This window comes from Athene cunicularia, assembly GCF_003259725.1.
Source record: "Athene cunicularia isolate RWA chromosome 3 unlocalized genomic scaffold, athCun1 chr3_part1, whole genome shotgun sequence".
Taxonomy (NCBI): domain Eukaryota; kingdom Metazoa; phylum Chordata; class Aves; order Strigiformes; family Strigidae; genus Athene; species Athene cunicularia.
In genome coordinates, this window is record NW_020799097.1 from 111,536,591 (window position 1) to 111,558,336 (window position 21,746).

A 21,746-nucleotide genomic window follows, 5' to 3' on the forward strand; every position below is an offset into this window, starting at 1 on the left:
GGGGTGTTTGCTGGGGGCAGGGGGAGCGTTTTACCTCCAGAGGCTGCTTCGTTTCACCCTGCCAGCGGCCGGGGTGACCGCAGTGCCCCCCGCATCCCTCTCCTGCTCACCGGGCCTGCAGACTAAAGCCAAGCTTTGGAGGGGAGCTCAGCAGTGATTTTGCTGCGAGTGTCTGGCGGCCCCAGAGGGAGCGGGTTTTGCCTTCGCGGGACACGGCTCTGCCTCTGCAGCCTGGTGGTCTCCCAGCATTTTGTTGATGCGATGTGCCTCTGCTTACTGGGGACACTGCGACAGGCAGGGACTAAAAGCAGCAACAGATCACAGGTCTGGGATTTATTCCTTTACCTGTGAGCCAGCTGCGTACTGGTGCTGGGAGAAATCACCAGGAAACGCTGTGGTTTGTGGCACAGGGACATGCTTTGCGGTGCTGTCAGTCTGCTGGCTTTTCAGCTCCACGTGCTTAGTTACCCGCAAAAAGAAATAAGAAGAGACAAACTTAGCTTTTGGACTTGAAGTGTGCTGTCATCAGGGCTGCCCAATGTTTGGTCTCAGGCTGTGCAATGGCTGGGCTTTGTTAGCCCATGCTCAGGGGTGCCAGGGTGTCTCAGAGTCGGTGTGCAGGTTTAACCAGGAATCCTGGACTGGTTTATACAAAAGATGTTTGAACCCCGACAGTCTTTTTGGAAGGCAGGTGCAGCCCCAGGGGAATTTCACTTCTGACAGCTCCCGGGGATGGGAGGTAGGAAACCCCGCACTGAAGGGGCTCTTCATTCCTTCTGTCCTGTCTGGGTGTGAAGACACGTTCAACAAGTGCCTGAGCAGAAAGCTGGTGTCAGCAGGTGAATTATTTCCAGTAATGGGAAATCCAGGACTAGGGATGTAGGGAGCTTTTTGGCAGACCTGGAGATTTCTAATACCGTCCTTGCTGGGATTGCAGCAGAATAACTTGCTGTTTCAGTTGTGGGGTGTGCAGTTCCCTGCTTTTTGTCTTTCATCCGTAATAATGAATCTTGCCTCTAATAGCAGACAGATTTTCTTGTTAAAACTCAATTCTCCAGAGTAGTAACAGAAAAAGGCACATGGGACCTGCCAGGCTGCAGAGAAAGATCTGTCTTTGCTAGCACTTCAGTTTTGCTGTGATCCCAGGTGTTTCAAGACAGCAGCACTGTACTTGCAAGTAGATTTACTTCCATGCCAGCTTTTCCCTCAGGCCAAGCTGCGGTAAACTCGGGGAGCCACTCCAGTGTGCTAGGCACCCACGCAGGCACACAGGCTTTCAGCTCCTTGGCTCCAGCGTGGGCTTTTAGAGCCAGCCTAAGCAAATTGCTCTGGACACAAAGAAGGGGTGTCCTGCCACACAGGGCAAATTCTGTTGAAGACACCATGAACCACCAAACAGCTGGGGATAGAGGGGGTACCCAAAGGCAGTGCAAGATATGAGAGATTCCTGTTGTCACATGAGTCAGAGAGGAAAGTATTTCATTCCTGGGGCAGCAATCACTTCTTTCCACTTAATGAGTATAGAAAATGAAGCTAAGATCCACTTTGCTCTTTGCCTTTAAACTTGAAGCAGCCTGGGGGAGCAGAAATCAACCCAGAGCAGTCAGAGACCACCAGCACACATCTGTATCCTCCCAGGCCAGGGGTCCTCGCCGGGGGGAGCTGCTCCAGCCAGAGCTAGAAAGCTTCAAAATGGAGCATGAAAACAGCTGTTTGAGGTTGGATTGTGCCAGGCAGTGAGTGGCTTCAGGCTGGGTAACCTCCAGGAAGTGTAGGGGAAGGGAGGAGATTTGGGGTTGCTTTTTTGTTTGCATTTGGCACATCTTTTTGGAGCTGCCTGGCTGTTTGAGAGCTGGTGACCCGGCCTGCAAGTAAATGGCAGTCGGCTGCATTTTGCAGCAGTCACATGGCATTTGTTTGTGTTGGGATGGTAAAGCTTAGGAAGCAGTTTGGAAAGGCTTAGGGTCTTTTTTTTTTTTTTTTTTTTTTTTTTGAAAGGGAGGCTGAGCAGAATTTAAAATCCCTTCTCAAATTTCTGTCTAGAAGTAGAATTTCTTGAGGGTTAAAAATAGCGAGCAATTTAGCAAAGGAGTATATCCAGCCTCAAAATTAGGTTGTGTATCTTGGCTCCCGGGAAAGCACACTAGGCTCATGCCCCATTACTCACATTAGTAGTGACATAGCTTTAAAAACTTGTTGTTTGATGTTTGAGGACTAAGACCTGCCTCAAAACAAACTCAGCTGAACTCTTGTTAAATAAAAAGGTGGTGCTTTCTACCTGTGGTATTATCTTCTAAATTGTGAATAGGTTTTTTTCGGAAGAGGCAAATTAATTTAGTTGCCATTTCTGTCTGGCACAATGCCTTTGCTTGCTAAAGGCAGCAAGGAAGATTTACTACTCCACTTGAGATTTCGGTTTGCCTGTGAAAGCCTCAGGAAGCTCAGAAATGGTCTAATAAAAGCATCTACTTGTGGTATATTCTCTAGATCTTATCTCTTCAAAAATATACAGTTTTGTTGGGGGGGAATTGCTCTATATGGAGCTGCTCTTCATCTTGTTCATGGCTGGGATGGGAAGTGCTGTGAAGGAGGGGGAAAACACTGTTATGGGACTGGGTATGTTAGGTGATTTGTAGGTGGGGGCAAGAAGCCCTCAGAAGGAGCTGGTAAATAGCCTTCCCTTGGGAAAAATATCTGGGAAAAGACCCTGGGAGAACAACAGTAAACAGCAGCCAGCTCCTATACACTGTCTGAAGGCATTTCTTCATCCATCTGCAGCTGTTTTCCTGAGAAAAGCAGCTCGGTGGAGGCATTTAGCTTAGCAAAAGTGTTTGTGGTTGACTCAGAGAGCATCTCCGTCTTTCAGACCTGCTCACTTTGTCCTGGGAAGGGAGTAGTGTCACCAGCAAAGAGCCTAAAACCGGGGAAATCCCCGCTGGGAACTCTTTCTCTGCCCCAGCTGAAAATGCTTGAGATGAGGCCCTGAAAGGGATTTACTGGAGTAAAGTCCCAAATTCCTCCTGCCCAGGGATCCGTTTATATTCCAGTCCCGGGGGGTGCAGTGCAGCAGAAATAGCTCCTGCTTCTCCCCTGCCAAAAGAGAAGTGGCTGAGCACTTTCTTTAGCCTGGGCTGTTCCTGTTTGTTTCAAAAGAGGGTTTTTTGGAGATGCTGCTTGCACATTGTCAGTCTCAGGACAGCCCCCAGCTCCATGTTTCCTCCTCAGGGCTCTTACAAGAGGTCTCAGAGATTTTTAAGTTTTGGAGCATCTGTAAATGAACTGACTTCTAATTATTAATGGAAGCAGTGGGCCTTTGCAGGGTTTTGGAGGGGCCACTTGCTGCCTGGTGATAACAAAATGGAGGTTTTCTCTTGCAGATGATGCTGCCCAAAACAGAGGTCTAAGGCCATACCTGTCAGCAGAGTCTCACCGCACTGAGCGAAATGTGGCCACCACTGGTCACTGGCCTTACCAGAGCACAAAGCAGCCCTGGGAGGAGCCCTCAGCCAGCTCTCTAGGACAGATTAAGTTTAACCCCACAATACGACACATCATCATTAACGAGCACAAGGATGTCACGTTTAATTGCTCCATCAAAGTACCTCAGCTGCTGCTCAGGCCAGACACCCCAGGCATTTCCTTGTGGAAGGATGGGAAGGAGCTGCATGTGCTGGACCGTATCGCCACCAGCCACTTCGAGATCTCTGACAAGGAGGAGGTGGCAATGACCTCTACCTTCAGGTAACCTGTACTGTCCTTCCTTGAGGGGTGCCCTATGTGTTGGTTCCTGGGGAGAGACGGGAGGCTGGGCAGCTTGCAGGGGCTTGAGACCAGGACTAGGATGTGTAGGCACTCTCTAATCCCCAAAGTCTGGCTTTGGAAGCCCAGCTTCTGCTTGGTGTGTGCTGTGGGGTGATTGGTACTGACTGAAACCCAACCACAGGCTGGCAGTGTTGCTGTGTCCTTCTGCAGGAGCTGTGTGCAGGGCCAGTCTCCCTGCCAAAGCTTTGACATGGTCTCTGTTCTTTCTGGCAGCATCCTTGACATCCAGCGCTCAGATAATGGCTCGTACGTCTGCAAACTCAACATCTCTGGCACAGAGGTGGTGTCAGATCCGATCTTGGTGCAGCTGGAAGGTGAGCTGGAGGAGGGCTAGGGCAGATATGCTGGAGGTGCGTTGTTCCCTGGCTGAGTGACAGGCCCCGGGACTGTGATCTGGGACCTGTGAACTGTCCTCCAGAAACAGGGAGTCTTGTTGGGAATGGGCTTGTTGCTGGAGCTGGGCACAGCCCTGGGCAGGGCAGTTTGGAGTTGCTGATAGGGCTGTGTTTCCAAGCTCGCTAAATCTTTTGCTTCTCTGCTTGTGTCTGTGCAGGGCTCCCGCACTTCATTCGTCAGCCTGAGAAGCTGAATGTCACCAAGAACAGTCCCTTCAACCTTACGTGCCAAGCTGTGGGCCCACCAGAGCCTGTGGAGATCTACTGGTTTCGCAACAATGTCCGAGTCAATGAGAAGCCCCACATCTCCCCCTCAGTCCTGACCGTGCCAGGTGAGCCATGGTGTTCTTGCCACAGCCAGCTGGGACACCTCACCTCTGTATGCCTACTGGGAAGGGCATGGTGAGAAGGTGTCTTGTACCATCTCACAGCCTGTCCCCTTGGCCTCACATCCTGTTAGGCAGGGGGTGTGCTCCCATGTGCTGTCACAAGGCCGTTGAAGCCTGTTTTGGTTTTTTGTGGCACTGTGCATTGCTGATGATTGGCTGGAAAGCTCAGCACAGATGAATTTCCCAGGAGGTTTAGCATAAAATGCAGCCATCAAATTGTATGCAGTGGGACACAGGGGTCCAGGTTTGCAAAAGAAGTACCACAGAGGTACCAGTTTGCAAAAATGAATCCCAGCCTGTAACTACTCTGTCCTCAGCGCTGGGAGTATTGGCAACCCTGGGGACCACTCTACCAGGGGTAATCTGGGGGCAGCAACCCCATCTGACCCCTTCTGTCTGCTGTCAAAAATTTCTTCCTCAGAAGAGGCAGGACACTAAAACCACTCTTTCCTAAGCAAGAAGCAGATTTTTCTCCTAGCCTGTGGCCATGCAAACAAGTACACTGCTGCTCTTACGGGCTGCTTTACTGGTTGTCCCCTTTTGAATGTCTCTGGAAGACCTTGGGTTGGCCCCTGCAGTGTGTCTCCATGCCAGCCTGGTGGAGCACAGGAAGAAAAGTCCTTCTTGTATCATGAAACCCATCATGGTTTTGTTTCAGCGGCAAAAGAGAGGAGAGATTTCATTTGCTCATGAGGAGAAGGCCACTAGCTAATTAGCAGCCAGACTATACCTGACTTGTCTCGGCATCCAAAGGCAGGCTTTAAAAGGCAGTGAAAGCCGGAGGAGGTGACTCATTCCTCTTGGATGTTCTTGCATCCGACTGTCGCACACTAGGTCAGGTCATTTGAACAGTCTCTGTCCTGGTCCAGGAGCCCCATCACACCGAGCAGCACTGCTGATGGTGCAAGCAAACACTTGGCATGTCCAGCATGCTGTGGTGAGCCCTTCACCTTGCAGCAGCAGCAAGCACTGTGCCCAGGAGAAACAGGCCTGCACCTTCAGGAAAGTCCTTTGCATGAGATGAAAATCCTGAGCACTGTTCCTACCCGGGGTCATCTCACACAGGCCATGCCAACATCCCAGGGGAAACAAGCAGCTGTTCACACTCGGGTATTTCCAGTGGCCCTCAGAAACGGTCGTTCTCCATTATCAGCTGGAAGATTTGAGCAATCTTCGAAAAGCAATAAGTCATCTGATTCAAGCTGTGGTGGTGGTCTCTTCTGCTTTCTGCCTTTCCCTTTCTGAACACAAAACAAGTGCTTACTCAGGAGGTTGTGCAACAGCACCGTAGAAACATACAGTCCAGCCCACTGTACCACATTTCACACTGATGGCACACTCGTGCTCACGGCATGGAAGGTGGGTGAGCTGGGTCACAGGTGTCACTGCCAGGCAGTCAGTGCAGAAGTGCCTTGAAGTGAAGCGATGAGTGCAAAATAAAAGGTCTTTTGTGTTGCTGGAAAAAATAAAGCAACAGTGCAAGAAAGGAAGCTGCAAGGATTTTCTGTGAGCAGCGGGTGAAGAATTAGTGTGATTTGGGTGTTTTGTGATTTTCCCTCTGCAGGTCTCAATGAAACAGCAGTGTTCAGCTGTGAGGCTCACAATAGCAAAGGGCTGACCGCATCCAACCCGGGACAGGTCAACGTGAAAGGTAGGTGGCAACATGATGCTCACTTTACCCGTTGGCTACATGTTTTCAAGCAGGAGCTGTCCTGGTCTCCACTCTTGCAAGCATTCATTCTATACAAGCTGAAGGAGATGTTTTTAGGACTCTCATACTTATTTTTCTTCATTTTAAACCTGTATTTAAAATCAAGAGGGATGCATATAGTATCATGGTCACCCAGTGTGGTTCTGTCATCCCAATATCACTGCTGCGGGAGGAAGCACCAAAAAAAGCACATTTGAAAGCAGAACTGTCAGCCCCCGAGCAGATTTCAGAAGGGCTGTATTACTCTTTTCCTTCCTTCACAACCAGGGCGGTACACACAGTTTTCCGTAGGAAACGATGGAAATTCCCGACATTCCTGACAGGAGCCAATCTGGCAACGAGAGAAAGGTGTTCCCCAAAGCATATTGTTGCCTTTAAGCAACCCAGAGTGCTGTTTCAGTTCACAATTGTAGAACATGGCCAAAATAGTCCTGCAAATGAGTTTTTTCTGCTTCCCTGTGCAGTGATCTGAAACACCTGCGGTACACCGATAGAGGACACCGTTGCAGCTGTACCCAGGGCAGTGCTTGGGGTTCACGCGCAGTCAGTCTGAGCACTGAGGGCTGTCAGAAAGAAGCCAGATGTGCCACATTTGTGCTTAGGCCTCCAGCTGACTGCCCTTGGCTTTTCCCTGCAGGAATACCATCTGCACCCACCAGCGTCCATGTCCTCAACCGAACGGCCCACAGTATCATGATATCCTGGGTGCCAGGCTTTGATGCATTCTCTGCCTTGAACAGCTGCAGTGTTCAGGTAAGCATCCATAACCCTCCTTGCCCCTGCAACCTTCCCTCACACGAATGCTCTGAAGCAGGTGGAAATCACTGTTGCTTGGCATGAACCATGTGGATTTGTTGGTTTGGACAAATAGAGTTGGACTTTCCCAGTGGCTTTGAAAGGGGAAGCTGGCATGCTGTCCCGCCTGCGCCTTTTGGTCCGGGTGACTGGGGAATTAGTGGTGGCATGGTGAGCAGCAAGAAGTCCCCAGGTGCTGGGACCCGGAGCAGCTGGAGCACCACTGAGGTGGACAGGCAGGGGTCTTGGAAGGAGCTGCCAGAGACCAGCTTGGTGGTGTCTGCTCAGAAGGAGCAGCTTTGCTCTGCCTGTTGTGAGGGGGCATAGTCGGTGGAAGGAGGCCCTCAGAGAAGCTGATGCAGGGAGCGTGAAGCAGGCTTTTGTCCTGTGAGTGGTGCGGTTGAGTGGAGGCAGAAACGAGGGCCGATGGGAACAGTCAAACCACCTGCCCTGAAGAGACCATGTGGGCTTGTACCTGTGAAGCGTGTGGGAGCGAGCCACAAGAATCTGTCCTGTCAGGTTGTCATGACTCTTCATGGAGAGATGCCACAAACTGTTCCAGGTAGCTCTCTGGGAGACTTTGCAAGCCGTGACTTGCTGCAGGCACATGCTTGTCCCTACTTTTACCTCCTGGTCAAGCACTTCCCAACCAAGCAGCCTTCCTGCTGGTGTTTGGATGTGGAGATTTCTCAGCTCAGCACTCCTGGGGAGTACTGGGAAGGAGCTGAGGGATTGCCTGTCTCCCAGACAAGTCAGGGAATGCCATCTCTGTGGCTACAGCCCTGCAAGTAGTTTCCACCTGTTCTGTCTGATGTTGCTGGGTTTCACAGTTCAAGCCCATTGCTTAGTCTCTTGTGGATATTTTTTATACTGGCTGATCTGTACTCTGGCTGAGGTAACGTGTGGAGAGAGGCAATGTCTGAAGCCAGATAAAAGTGAAAGGAGTTACAGGGAGGAAAGGTACCAGAGCTAATATTAGTGCTGTGTCCACTGCTGCCTTCCAGCTGGAGCTCGGGAAGTGGGGTGGAGAGCCAAGGAATTTCCTATGACTTAATGTTCACAGTCTGTCAGTAGGAAATAGCCTTTTGAATTGGAAAACAAGACATGATTTCTGGCAAAAACACAGCTGTGACTAAGCCTTTTTGCTCTTGTCCACTTTGATAATCCCCTTGCTTGGGTAGCGAGGTCCACTGACTCATTTCTGAGCATGCCGATGCTTAAAAGGGGAAGCTATTGCTGTCACACCTGCCAAGTTCAAACTGTTTTAAGCTTGCAAAAAGCCTGATCTTTTAAAAAATATATTCATTTGATGGACTCTCTCCAGAAGACAAGTTGAGGATTTGAGATAGCTGAGCTGGGCTTGATGCTCAGAACAGCCAGTCCCAGCAGTGCTTTCAGGAGTGGCTTGCACGTTCATCTGTTCACCTGCTCAGCTTTATGAGGCTGAAGGCTATTCTCTTTCATTTTGGCTGGAAAATACTAGTGTTAATGCAGAGACCATCCTGAGCATCCTGAGCTACCCGGGGGGTACCCGAGGGGGACTCTTGTTCCTTAAGCAGAAGGGCAGGTCTTCTGCCACCCCAAAACCACGCATGGAGAGGACTGTATGACTTTCTGCTGATGGTTCACACTGAAATACATTCCTGTGAGTTGTCTTCCAAGTTAACTGTCTCACTTGCTCTGACATCCCTCGTTCTTGTTCTTCCTTCTTTGCTCCCACTGTCCCAGCCCAGGCCACTCTTGCGATGCATCCCACAAAATGAGACACTTTCCAGAGAATGCAAGGGCTGTGTGAGTAGCTACATGGGTGCTCAACAGCCAGCCCTTTGGGGAGAGAGCAGTTTCTCTTTCTGATTTGTTTTTAGTACATTGAATTCATCCATGCTGCTAAATGTAATGATGGAGTCTAATGAGCTCTGTGATCAGTCCTGCAACATCTGATGGCAATAATGATCTAATGATGTGTTGCATGAAAAAGGACTTTTCTGTGTCTGTTTGGGACTCACTGCCTGGTAATGTTATTGGGTGCTCCTTTTGCTCCCTGCCACAAGAAAGAGCAAATCATCCCTCACTCCTCCTTTCCACAGTGATGGCGATTTCACACATCTCTGCCGTGTCCCCACTGCAACACATTCTCTGCGTGCACTGGAGCCCTCACCCTGGGCCCTGCAAAGGGGCTGCCATCAGCTTTCTGCTCAGCAGAGGCAAGCCAGCATGCAGGAACAAGGCCCTGCTAGTGTTTGAATGGGAGGCAGGGAGAGAAGCAGGGCTCCAGATCCTGTTTACAGATGTAAAATTCCTGCCATGCGTCTCACCCTGCAGGTTGCTGCTGACTAATCCTTGTTTGTGGACTGATTTTTCAATTAAGGTCAAGGAAGTTGTTCCACGAAGCAACGTCTCACTTCTGTTGTTTGACACCTTGGTGCCTCCCCACATGTATGACATCCAGCAGCTGGAGCCCATGGCGGACTATAAAATCCACGTTTCCTGCAGGAATGAAGTCGGCTGGTCGGCATTTAGCCCCTGGATAACCACCAGCACCACTGAGGGAGGTAGGAAATAAGTAGTGAAGACTGAGAAGGGTTTCCCTGCCTCAGTTGTGTAGCTGTGCTTTGTACAGGACTCTCAGGATGAGATGCTGGTCCAGAGTCATGATTGCTTACGTGGTGGGACATCTCGACTCTGTTGATTGGGGAAAGGAAATTTACTCATGAGGATCATCTGCTGAAAATATTAAAGGCTGTAGGAAATACTGTGTGCTTTTTGTTTGAGCTACAGCTCATCTTCCATCAGCCTATCACATCCCTGTACCTATCCACGTGGCTCCCCTCACTTTCTTTCTCTTTGATTCCTGCAGCTCCAACCACGCCACCACTGAATGTCACAGTGTCATTCAATGAATCCAGCTCCTCCCTAGAGATCCGATGGGTGAAGCCACCCCTGAAGAGGATCCACGGGGAACTGCAGGGCTATCACATCTGGTACAGGTGGCAGAACTCCAAGGGGTTGGTAAGTCACCTGGGAATGGGGAAGAATGGCTGAGGCCTAGAAAAAATCATGGCAGCATTAAGCAGGGATGTCCAGTTTGGTCTTGGTGCTTCCATATATTCTTTCTAGGCTTATTTGTCTGCTGTCTTATGCTTTTATCTGGGCTTTTTAAACACAAGTGGTCTGTCTTTTTCTCTTGTGTTTATTTAACTCATGGTAATGTCCTAAGTCATTCATACTGGAAAGATGCAGTTCTGCATGAAGAAGTCAAGAGGTTTGCTACCACAGCTCCTGTTCTCTAAAATAGAAGTAAGATGCTCTTCCCAGTGTTGACAATCTTTGTTATGGCCCTTGGAGTGGCAGTCAAGGTTTGTCAGCATCTCTTGGCACTTTCAGCAATGGAGTCAATTGTAAGGTGTTTGGGAGAATTTGTTCCCTGGGATTTGAGTTGTTCCTTACTCAGATGGGATTTATTCCACCCAGTAACTTACCTGAAAACCCATGGCACAGAGTTTCATAGGTCAAGGAGCGTTTTGAGGCTGGGGGCCTGTCCATGAGCATATGAAGTCATCTGGCATAACCTTTCCTAGGATTTTGGAAGTAGCCCTCAGGAATTTGCTAGAGTGAGGTTGACCTGACCTCTTGGGCAGTCCTGGCTCATCTCAGCTACTGGGCAAAAGATCATCCTGTCCAGGTTCTGCCAGTGGTCGGGGAGCCTCTGGATAATTGCACAGATGTATCCAGCTGTTGCTTCTGCACTGTGGCTTGATCTTCTTCTGTCCCAGGCTGAAAGCACAGAGAGGCACTGATGGCCTGAACCCAGTGTGGAAAAAGTGACTCACACCCTATTTTTTGTAGGATGCTGCATTTTCTGTTCTCCTTTTGTGCCTCTGAAAAAGGGCATGTATAGATCCAGACCAAATGAAGTCAGGGAAACAATATTATGGTCTTGTGACTAGCACGGCAAAAAAATTGCTGACATATTTGTTGTATCTCAAGAAGAAAGCAAAAAAGAGGACTTGCCCTTTAAGCCCTGGGAGATTGTCTTTTGTTGTTGTTGTTTTTTGTAAATTTCCCCAGTCAAATGCTTATGGGATGAAATTTCTGCTTGGGTGCCTGGTCAATAATTGTTTTTATTAACTCTGGCTTTCAGGAGACTCAGAAAACCTCTCTAGCAGGGAGTGACTTCAGGTGGGAGGTGGCTGTGCAAGGGACCTTGGCTCTTGCCAGACGGAATGAAACAGTTGTGTTTGTTGCTAATCTGTTTCAGCAACCTCCAGGTTTTATGGAATGCAAAACCACGTGACAGCGCTAGTTGAGGGCAGGGGCCAGCACTTTTTTTATAAGGGCTGTTGCAGAATTAAGAGTCATGGGAACAGCTTGAGCCTGGGCCGTGATAACCTTTCTGTAGAGCACCATGGGCTGGTGTGGTGCCCAGTTCTCCCATGAACCCCCAAGGGTCTCCTGAGCCAATGGATAGACAGTCTGAAGCACAAGAGCAATATGCTTGCTGTTGAGTGGAGCTCTGTATTCTCAAAAATAAAGTCTCTGAGTTTTGGCTAAATATGAAATACCCCAAAATAACCATCAGTTTAACAACCTGAGCACGATAAAGGTGGTGGAGTCCTGTATTTCTGTGTAAGCAGGGCCACCTGCAGGCCTCTTCTTCATAACCAGATTAAAAACTATTTTAAAAGCTTCAAAAAGGTTGCTTTATTTTATTCTTAAACCAGCAGTTCTTGTTTGAGCCAAGGCTGCTGGAGCTGGGACGTGAAGAAATTCCTGAACTACCACAAGACATAAAAAACCATTAACTTTGGCAGTTCTGTCCTGCCAGAGTGGCTGTCTGCTTTGCCAGTGTGCTCATGCTCTCCGTGGTCTGTTTGATATCAGCTGGGCTCTGTCCTCAGATGACACAGCAGAGCCATCTGCTATATGAAAGGATCCCGGTGCATTTTTTGGGATGGCAATAGGGAAAGGATCTTGTATGCATTTCTGCCAAAAGATGCCATGAATGTGAAGTGGGAGGAAAGCAGGAGGAAAGAGGCAGCCATGGTATCAGCTCATGCCACTGCCCCACAGCGCAGACACGCTTCTGGAGCTGGGGCATGATTCACATCCATTTCTGTGGCTTTTTTATGACTGTGAACAGAAACCAGTTCCCACTGAGCAGCTCTGATTTCTTCCTCCTTGCCCACCAATCCCCCTTGGCTGCTGCTTTTGCTCAGCCATGTGACATTCAGCCAGGGTAAGGAGCTGGGCTCTGCCAGCTGCAGCAGGCTGCAAGATGTTTTGGACGCCACTGGGCAGCTGTTTTGCAGCTGGAGGTCGACAGGGAGCAGCAGCAGGCCCCTTCTCAGCTAAATTTGTCCAGGAAACAACAGGGAATTTGCAGGGAAAGACTCACTTGTGATTTTACTGAGGAAAAAAGTCTTGTCGTGGAGCATGCTGCCTCCTGTCATGTTACCAGGCAAGGAAACACACCCTTAGAACTGGAAATACTATTAGCTCGACACAGAAACCACAGTCAGAAAATATCTGCCCTAAGATCTACTTTCTGTGGCAGGGCACTTGAACGATCAAACCAGGAGCGCTGAGGCTGAAAGCAGTCAGAGATGCTCTGCAGAGGACCTGTGGTGGCAGGTGCTGAGGCTCTTTGGGTGCAGAGTGGCACAAGCTGTGGGCATCTCTGTCCAGTAGTGAAGAGGGGTGTAAGCCTCTGCTGGCCAAGTCGACTGCAAAGAAGGCTGGGAGTCAAAATCCATGTTACCGCCAGTGCATGAGATACCTTTCCCCCTTCTTTGCATGGTTGCTTTCCTGCCTCTTCTGGCTCAGGCTGGTGGTCCAAGCAAAGAGCAACAGCAGCATGAGGTTTGAATGGGAAATTCTGCTCAGCCCCTTTCTAGATCCCATACAGCTCTTGCAGGCAGAGCTATTATTCTCCGTAAATAGTTTGGTGCTGCATTTCCTCTGGGCTTGTGAAAGCAAAGCAATGTAGAAGTTTGACAAGGGGACAAGTCTCAATAAATCTCTGGGTTTCCCTCCTGCTGTAGGGACAAGTCACTGTCTCCCCCAGCCCAGGCTTTTCTTCCCTTCTTCTCTCCAGCAGAATGTCTCTGCTGAAGCCTGGCAGAACGCCAGCGTGGCCATCCTGCCTGTGGCAGCCACCAATGCCACCTGCTCCATCCGTGTGGCTGCCATCACCAAAGGGGGTGTGGGACCTTTCAGCAGCCCGGTGGAGGTCTTCATCCCTAGCAGAGGTAAGGAGATGCCCGTCCCTGCCCGTGCAGCATGGATGCAGGGGAGGATCCCTCCAGCCCCCTTCAGAAACTTTCCCCGTCAGCCAGGCCAAGAATCTGGAACCTTCAGGGTGCTTTGGTTGCCAGGACACTTGCTCTTCATTGTGCAGCCTTGGTCCTCACATCCTGTTCTCCCGTGTAACCCTGTAGGCTTCACTGGGTTTGGTTTCAGCCCCTGGGAAATCCTCCCCCCATCCCTGGGTGCTGCAGGCTGATTCTTTCACCAGCTCCATTAATGGGATATTTTCTTAGGATTAAAAACTTCAGCCCCCTCTTCGACTCCAGCCTCTGGGAACACGGACTCCTTTATCATAGCCCTGGGCTTTATCTGCGGGACAATTGCCGTCGGGCTCATCCTCTGCTTGTCCGTGGTCATCCAGAAAAGATGTGTGGAGACAAAATATGGGTAAGCTGAAGGGAAAACAGATTACAGTGGTGCTCCAAGCTGGGGAAGTTGCAGGCATGTGGAACACGGGCAGGCAGAGCTGGTGGCCAGCAGCCCACGATGGACAAGGGGACAAGGTTTCTAAGTTTCTGTCTCAAGTACTGATGTTGTTGCCACAAATGGAATTTTTTATGTCTGTCATGAGGGACTAAGTGTATTTTTACTGCAGTGATGGTACTTCCCCTCCCTTCCCCAGTCCAGCAGTTCACCTTTCACTCACTATTCCTATTTATTTATAAAGGGAAGTAAACTTGTGCAACTTGGTATGGGAGGGTGGCTTCGACATTTTGACACAGCAATGAGAGAGCAGAGATGTATAATATCCTGTGTCCTAGAGAAACCCCTCCTGCCTTGTCACACACCAGATCTGTCTTGGTCTGATGGGCAAGTGTGGCACCAGCCCTGCTGAGCAGAGAGACTGCCACTGGACTGCCAGAGTGGTGTTTTAATAATATGGACAAAGGGCAGTTTTCTGCTACAGGAAGCCAATGCTACTCATGCACCCATGTGACTTTCTAAGTGGCATTTAACTGCCCTGCACTACTGGTTTTGTTAAACAGTTGTGGTGCTAGCAGCTTTTCTTATAAGTGCTATCATTTGGGTGTCTGCTGCCAAACTGGAAATGGGATATAATTAACTCCTTTGGAAGAGCATCGTTTCAGTAAGAGAGTTTATTGAGCTGGTGAAGGAATCCCACCTACTCTGATCTCACATGGCATCACACCGTCCCATTTTGGAAACTGGTAGTGTGTAAGGATCCCTTTCCTAACTAGTGTAGCATTGTTGCTCTTTCCATGCGATGCTAGCTCCCTGGGAGCTCTTGAGAACCTGCTGTGCTTTTGTTTCTGGGAGCTGGACCTCTGCACTGCCCCGTGCTGGAGGGGTTGCACAGCATCTCCCAGCAAATTGCCCATCACCACAGTTTTGGGGCCACGGTGTGAAGCTCCCTTTAGTTTCTTTTAGGCTAACGGTAGGGAGTTGTACATGCTAATGGAGGGTGTTGACAGGCTGGACTTGTGCCCCAGGCAGAAGAAGAGAGAGCTTTAGGAGATGGTAGATCTGGGCACCATGTTCCTACCAGTACAGACTGCTCTCTGAGTAGGAAATGAGTATCCCATTTCCTCCCCAAAAAACCTCTGTGACTCACTCCTTGACAGATCAGCGTTGTTTATCAAGTAGCTGTTTTTCTCAAACACTGTAAGCAATGGCAGTGATCCAGTAAGAGGGAAATGAAAAAGATTAGGGCGGATGTGCATTTCCTCCTTTACTACCAATAGTCCTGGTTGCGCTGTGGTCGCCTGTCCCTGCAGCATCAGTTCCCTCCTCAGAGGAGAAGCAGCCACACATGGCCCAGCAGGGTTTGTTTCTGTCCCACTAGGAATGCTTTCAGCAGGGACAACTCAGAGCTGGCAGTGAACTACACGGCCAAGAAGTCCTACTGCCGGAGAGCCATTGAACTTACTTGTAAGTATATTTTTTATCCCGCTGCAGGGAGATTGACAGGAATATCACAGCAGCGATATGTCTGCAGAGTGGAGGTGACCTGAGCTCCTGTTCCGCTCTCTTGCAGTGGGCAGCCTGGGCATCAGCAGTGAGCTCCAGCAGAAGCTGCAGGATGTTGTTGTGGACAGAAACGCTCTCAGCTTGGGGAAGGTCCTGGGAGAGGGTGAGTGCTGGGAATGGAGAGCTGGGGAGATGGACATATGGGGCAGGGGCTGTCACTGTTACCTACGTCATACCCCAGCTCCGACCCAGGGGATGTGGAGAGATGGTGGGTCAAGATGACTGAGTGCCAGGAACCCTGGATTTATGTCTTGCCACTAATGAGACAAAGCCTCCCCCACAGACTTTTGGGGATGAGTCCTCTGTCTTAGAGCATTGCAGATCTTCAAGGACATGATGGTGTCCCAAAAGGTGGTGCTTTGGGCTGTGGTTAAAGTGCTTGCTTCTTTCCCATGGTGCAGGGGAGTTTGGGTCAGTGATGGAGGGGCACCTTAGCCAGCCTGAAGGCACTCCACAGAAGGTGGCTGTGAAGACCATGAAGCGTAAGTCATAACCTAACCTCATAGAACTTGATGTTGTTTGTCCCAGTGGGTGCTGGAATTCCTGCTACCCATCTCAGATGCTCTCTCTGTATCCTGGCACCATTCGGTGGCCTCTCTGCACAGCTCCTCATGCAGTCAGGAAGGTGCACTCATATCAGACAGCCAAGGATGGCAGAGACATGCTGATGATCCCTTCCCTCTGACCCACGCAGGAACTGTGCTGTGAAGGGAGATGACAGCAGTGATTTGGGGTGCTAAAGTTCTTGGGGTTTTAAACCTCCTCCTTTTTCTCTACTTCCCAGTGGATAACTTTTCCCAAAGGGAGATAGAAGAGTTCCTCAGTGAAGCAGCATGCATGAAGGACTTTGACCATCCCAATGTCATCAAGCTCCTAGGTATGGGCTGTCACTTCTCACCCTCCAGCTGGGATTTGGGCTGGGGAGCTGGCCCAGGGTGTGCTCAGGTCCCACACAGATATCTGCAGGGGGAGTGTGGTCCCCTTGCCCACAGGGCTATGCAGCCTGTCTGTGTTTTCCAGGCGTGTGCATCGAGCTGAGCTCCCAGCAGGTCCCCAAGCCCATGGTGATTCTCCCGTTCATGAAATACGGTGACCTGCACAGCTTCCTGCTTCGCTCACGGCTGGAGATGGCCCCCCAGGTAAGGAGTGCAAGGAGCAGAGGGCCCTGTGTCTGTGAGGAGCAAGGTGGGACGTGCTGCTTTTGAGGAGAAACCTGCCTTTGTTTTTTGAGAACAAAAGAGGATTTGGCTGTAGTGCTGCTTCCTGCCTTTGTCAGGTGTCAGCACGGGGATCCAGCTCCACAAAAGCCTATGAGATTCTCACATTCCCTTCTCCAGGCTGAATGAGCCCAACTATCGCATCTGCCTCTTGTACACCATCTCCTTCAGCCCCGTCTTAGTGGGCTTCTGTGGGCTTGCTCCAACATGTCTTTCTCCTACTGAGGAGTCTCCAGTGGGACACAGCATCCAGGTGTGGCCTCACCAGTGCCAAATTGGGGGAAGAATAGTTTCCCTTGACCTGCTGGCTTCACTCTTGCTCATGCAGCCTGCTACGTGGTTGGCCTTCATTGGCACAAAGGCGTACTGCTGAACCATGATCGGCTTGCTCTACACCAGAGTCCTTTTCTGCAGTGCTGTTTTCTAGCCAAAAATAAGTGGTCTGAAGGCAGCCAGTGGGAAAAGCAAGAAGGAAGCAATGTCTGGTCACAGTTGCAGTCCAGAGACATGGAAGGAGGAGGCGGGGGTGGGAAAGGTATCCACTGCTACAGCAAACCACAGTGCAATGTGGTTTGCCAGGCTGGGCTCTTCCAGCCAATGGCACAGCTGGGCAGACAGTGCTTGTGGTTATTGCTAGAACAACTTTCCCCACATCTGCAGCTCCTTCAGGCTTGTGATTCAATACATCTTGCAGTCTGAGGGCGTTAGCCCAGCAGGGATGAGAGGCCACAGTGGCTGGTGCTGTGGACCCCTGGTGCTTCCCAAGGCCAGTGAGACCACTAGGATGTTAGCCAGCAGCCCTGGACAGGGAGGCCTTTTGGATCAAACCAGATGTGCTTCCCAAAGGGCTTGTACTGTCTAACCCTCACCTTTCCTTTCCAGTTTGTGCCCCTGCAGACACTGGTGCAGTTCATGGTTGATATCGCCCTGGGGATGGAGTATCTGAGCAGTCAGAACTTTCTCCACAGGGATTTGGCAGCTCGAAACTGCATGTGAGTTTGTTTTCCTCTGTTTGATCCTGGGTAGATGAACACCAGTAGAAGCCCTGTGGTTTTACAGCACAACTTGGCTTCCTTTAGTAAAACCTCCCTCAGTCCTGAGAGACATGAGGAAAGAGCTCAGCCTCAGGTCTCTGCTTCAGAATTTGGCACATCGAACTTTTCTATCTTGTCATCCCTGTTTCTGCCTGACAGGTTACGGGACGACAAGACGGTGTGCGTGGCAGACTTTGGTTTGTCAAAGAAGATTTACAGTGGTGATTACTACCGTCAGGGCCGAATAGCAAAAATGCCAGTGAAGTGGATTGCCATTGAGTCCCTGGCTGACCGTGTCTACACCACTAAGAGTGATGTGGTAGGTCCATGTGGCTGGGCTGCCAGGTGGCAGGAGGCAAAATCTGGGGACCAATACCCTGGGTTGAGTCGTCCACCCTTGCCACACTTCGTCACAGTTGTTCTTGTACCCTGGAAGTGCAAAGCCAGAGGAGCAGTAGGCTGTTGGTAACAGGACATGCTGACCTTTTGCTGCCTGTCTAACCTCCTGGAATAGGTTTATTGAGTGGGCCGCGCGCCTCTTCTGTGGCATTGCTTGTTATTTCCAATTTTGGAGAGGGCAGGACTGAAGCGACAACTCTTAGCATTGTGCAGGGGCCCAGTGGATGCTGAGCAGTGACCTTTCCTCATGAAAAGCTTCATTCATTCCTCCTGGAAATGTCTTTTCAGTGTGCTTTCCCTTTGTCCTTGCAGTGGGCATTTGGCGTTACCATGTGGGAGATAGCGACCCGAGGGATGACGCCCTACCCAGGAGTGCAGAACCACGAGATCTACGAGTACCTCTTCCATGGGCAGCGCCTGAAAAAGCCGGAGGACTGCTCGGATGAGCTGTGAGTATTGTAACACTGTTTCTGGGCTGTAGCGCAGCCGGTTTGCTCTGTCTGCCTGCAGACAGCCTGTGCATCACTCGCCCGTAGCTGAGGTGGTTTCTGTGGGGTGCTACTCTTTGTGCTTTGTGGCTCTCAGTTGCTGATATCCTTTCTTTAAGGACAACTGCTTGTGCTGTGGATTTGTGGCTTATCACTGAATGTGGCCAAAAGCCTGCAAAGCCATGCATCACAGCACAATTAAGGACCGTTCTGGCACACCTGTGCTCCCCCTGCTGCAAACCTCCTCTCCAAGCAGAGTAAGATGGGTCTGTACTGGAGAGGGAGTTACCATCCACCTCACCCCCTCCATTTCTCCCACAGTTCCCAGAAACAACAGTTATTAAAGACGGGATTTTTTAAAAAATGGCAAGGATTTAACCTTTTCTTTCTTGTGGGCTTAACAGGCAGGGAGCTTACAAGAACACACATGTAGGTTAGCTCTCAGGAGGAAGGCTGGCCAGAATGGCGTGGGTCAAATTTTAAATGAAAGTATCACAGAAACAAAAACTTAATCCTTAATATCTGCATAATCTCCTGAATTTTAACGTGCCTAATAAAAGCTGGATCCCAGACCAGAGCAGCATATCACCCAGGGAGGAAAAAGCATCATCATAAGTCCAGACAAATGGGCGCACAGAAATCCCCAAAAATATCCTTGGAGAAATCAGTCTGTTTGCAGGGCTGGCACAGAGGGCAGAGGAGCTGGGCTGTCAGCAGCCAGCAGTGTCACCTCGCTGGTCCTGTGGGGACAGGAGCAGTGCCCTCTGCAGTTTGTGGTGGAGGGATACGACTTTTTAGGGGGGGGTTGTGTTTGGTTTTTTTAAGATAGTTTTGACTGGAAGGTCTTGGCTGGTGGTGCTCTTCTCTGCCCCACAAAACTCAGGGCTCTTCAGTGCCTAAAATCTATACATCTGGAAAGGGAAAATGGGGAAGCCTCAAAACTTTGATTTCTGAACAGCTCAGCAAGGTTTTTTCTCCCGAGTTTTCTTCCTGAATTTTTCTCCAGTGCCATTACAGCTGAAAATGTTTAAACTCCCCATGGCTAAGAGCTTGAAATACAAAATCAGTTAAACTACCATAGCTGCTCGGAGTCACACAGCGGTTCCTACAAGGTCCCTCTCCAAGGCAGGTCCCTGAATGAGGCAGCAAAGAAACCTTTTATGGGCTCCAGCCTGCTGGTGCCAGCAGTGACTTTCAGGGAGGTGCTGGGACTTTCCAGTGTGCCCTGACATCCAGCCTGGGCACAGGCACCTGCGGGAAGTTCGAGAGAAGGACTTAGCGTCCCAGGAGCAGGATCAGGATGTGCCTGGGATGCAGATCCCAGCTGTCTGTCTCTGCCCGACCCTCAGTGAAGGTCCAGGCACTGGAAGAGACTTCTAACAGCAGCTTGGGCTGATCAGCCCCTGCCGTGGGGCAAATAGCCTAAGCAGGGGAGCTGACTGTGTGTTGGTTTAATGCAAAGCAGCTCAGGGCTTGCCCAGTTTGGAGAGAAGCCCCTGTACATCCCCTACCAGAGCCTGGCAACATCCTGCCCAATAACCACTCTCCTCTCCCTGTTTCCAGGTATGAAATCATGTCTATGTGCTGGAGAGCTGACCCCGCCACCCGCCCAACATTCTCACAGCTGAAGGTCCATCTGGAGAAGCTGCTGGAAAACCTGCCCGCCGTCAGGGAATCTGGGGACGTCATCTACATCAACACTAGCCTGCCCGAGGAGAGCCCAGACTCCACCCAGGATTCAGGCTTCCCCCAAGCGGACTCTGATTTGGACCCCGGGGACATTGCCGAGCCCTGCTCCCCCCGAGCGGAGGTGGCACTGGTGGCCGTGGATGTCCATGACAATGAACGATGGGAGACGAGGTACGTCGTGGAGGAGCAGCTCAGCAGCCCCGCCGAGGAGGCCTACGTCCCGCTGCTGCCCGAGCGGGTGGACAGCAAGGGCTCGGCGTGGACCCAGGCCAGCACCCTGCCCGTCGGTGGCTCGCTCAGGCCAGGGCTGCTGCCCACCAATGGCTGTGTGGAGGACTCGGAAGTGCTGCTGTGAAAGGGGGAGCCAGCGCAGAGCAGGGTATAAATGGGCTCCCAGAAAAGGACAGAAAGGGTATATTTTTAAATAAACAGTCATCTGTTTTATTTCTTCCTGCATTATTTTCGTGGCGGAGTCTGGCCCTTCCCAGGATCTTTTTCCTGGGCTGAAGTCATGTGGGTTGGTTTGTACAAAACACTGTAATTATTTTTTCTGTATTAGGATGCTTTTGGTATTTGAGCTCCTCGCAGCTCACAGGCAGAGGGGCAGCCCCTAACCTCCCTGGGGGTAACAGAGCACAGCCGGGGGTGATGGTGCCAAGGTGTGGGGACACACATTAAGCTCCCCCGTGTACCCCCATGTGGGGCTGTCTTCCTGCCATCCAGGCTGTGCTGGCAGCAAACGGCAAGGGTGCAACTGGCCTTGCGTGGCCTGTTGGTTTATTTTTTCTCTTTTTCAATATTTGTTGTGGCTTTTGTGACGGGTGGCCCTGTGCACGGTCTGGGTTCCTGCTATGCAGCCCACTGGTAGGGTTTTACCCTGCGAGACATCCCCATGGAAAATCACCAGGCAGACCCCCAACAGGAACAGTGGGCGCCTCGAAATCCCTTTCTCTCAGACAGCAGGATTCCCTCTGTCCCAGCTGTGTGCCAAGAAAACCATTGCTCATCTTGCAACAGCAAGGAAACAGAGGAGTCTGTAAGTGGGGTCTGGGGAGGGATGGAGCCACCCTGCAATGGCCTGGCTCTTCCCAGTTTCCCTTCCTCAGTCTGGGGTGATTTCTCATCTTTCCATGGCCAGCGCTGCTGTACAGCGACCAGCCACCCGGCCGTAGCCCAGCAGATGGAGCCGGGACCACGTGCACTGCCCGGCTGACTCCTGCCTCTCCTGCAGGGGTGCAGGGCTGGGGAGGGGGGTGCAGGGGCTGAAGGAAGGGATGCAGGGGCAGAGGATGGGGTGTAGGGGCTGAAAGAAGGGGTGCAGGAGTAGAGGGTGGGGTGCAGGGGCTGAAGGAAGAGGTGCAGGGCTGGGGAAGTGGGTGCCGGGGCTGAGGAGGCACTGCAGGGCCTGAAGGAAGGGGTGCAGGGGCTGAGGAGGTGGTGCAGGGGCTGAGAATGGGATGCAGGTGCTGAAGAAAGGGGTGCAGAGGCTGGGGAGGGTGTGCTGCTGTCTCT

At 50.9% G+C, this 21,746-nt stretch overlaps 1 protein-coding gene across 1 annotated transcript; it reads left to right on the plus strand.

Annotated features, from left to right (window-relative positions):
- The first annotated feature begins 2,537 nt into the window (after positions 1-2,537).
- MERTK (MER proto-oncogene, tyrosine kinase) lies at positions 2,538-20,748 on the plus strand. Its single transcript, XM_026844664.1, has 19 exons — positions 2,538-2,616; positions 3,378-3,741; positions 4,036-4,136; positions 4,376-4,549; positions 6,171-6,257; positions 6,955-7,070; positions 9,481-9,664; positions 9,970-10,121; positions 13,207-13,360; positions 13,652-13,805; positions 15,223-15,308; positions 15,415-15,510; positions 15,809-15,889; positions 16,192-16,284; positions 16,428-16,546; positions 17,507-17,616; positions 17,818-17,977; positions 18,370-18,506; positions 20,109-20,748. The coding sequence occupies exons 1-19, from the start codon at positions 2,538-2,540 to the stop codon at positions 20,587-20,589; spliced, it is 2,928 nt and encodes a 975-aa protein (XP_026700465.1). The 3' UTR covers positions 20,590-20,748.
- The last annotated feature ends 998 nt before the right edge of the window (positions 20,749-21,746 follow it).

Excerpts from the sequence above, each read along its gene's own strand:
- MERTK (XM_026844664.1), top strand. The coding sequence starts at position 2,538 with ATGGAGCTGCTCTTCATCTTGTTCATGGCTGGGATGGGAAGTGCTGTG. Across the intron at positions 13,361-13,651 it reads GGTCTTCATCCCTAGCAGAG|GATTAAAAACTTCAGCCCCC; the intron begins GTAAGGAGATGC and ends ATATTTTCTTAG. Across the intron at positions 16,285-16,427 it reads CAATGTCATCAAGCTCCTAG|GCGTGTGCATCGAGCTGAGC; the intron begins GTATGGGCTGTC and ends TGTGTTTTCCAG.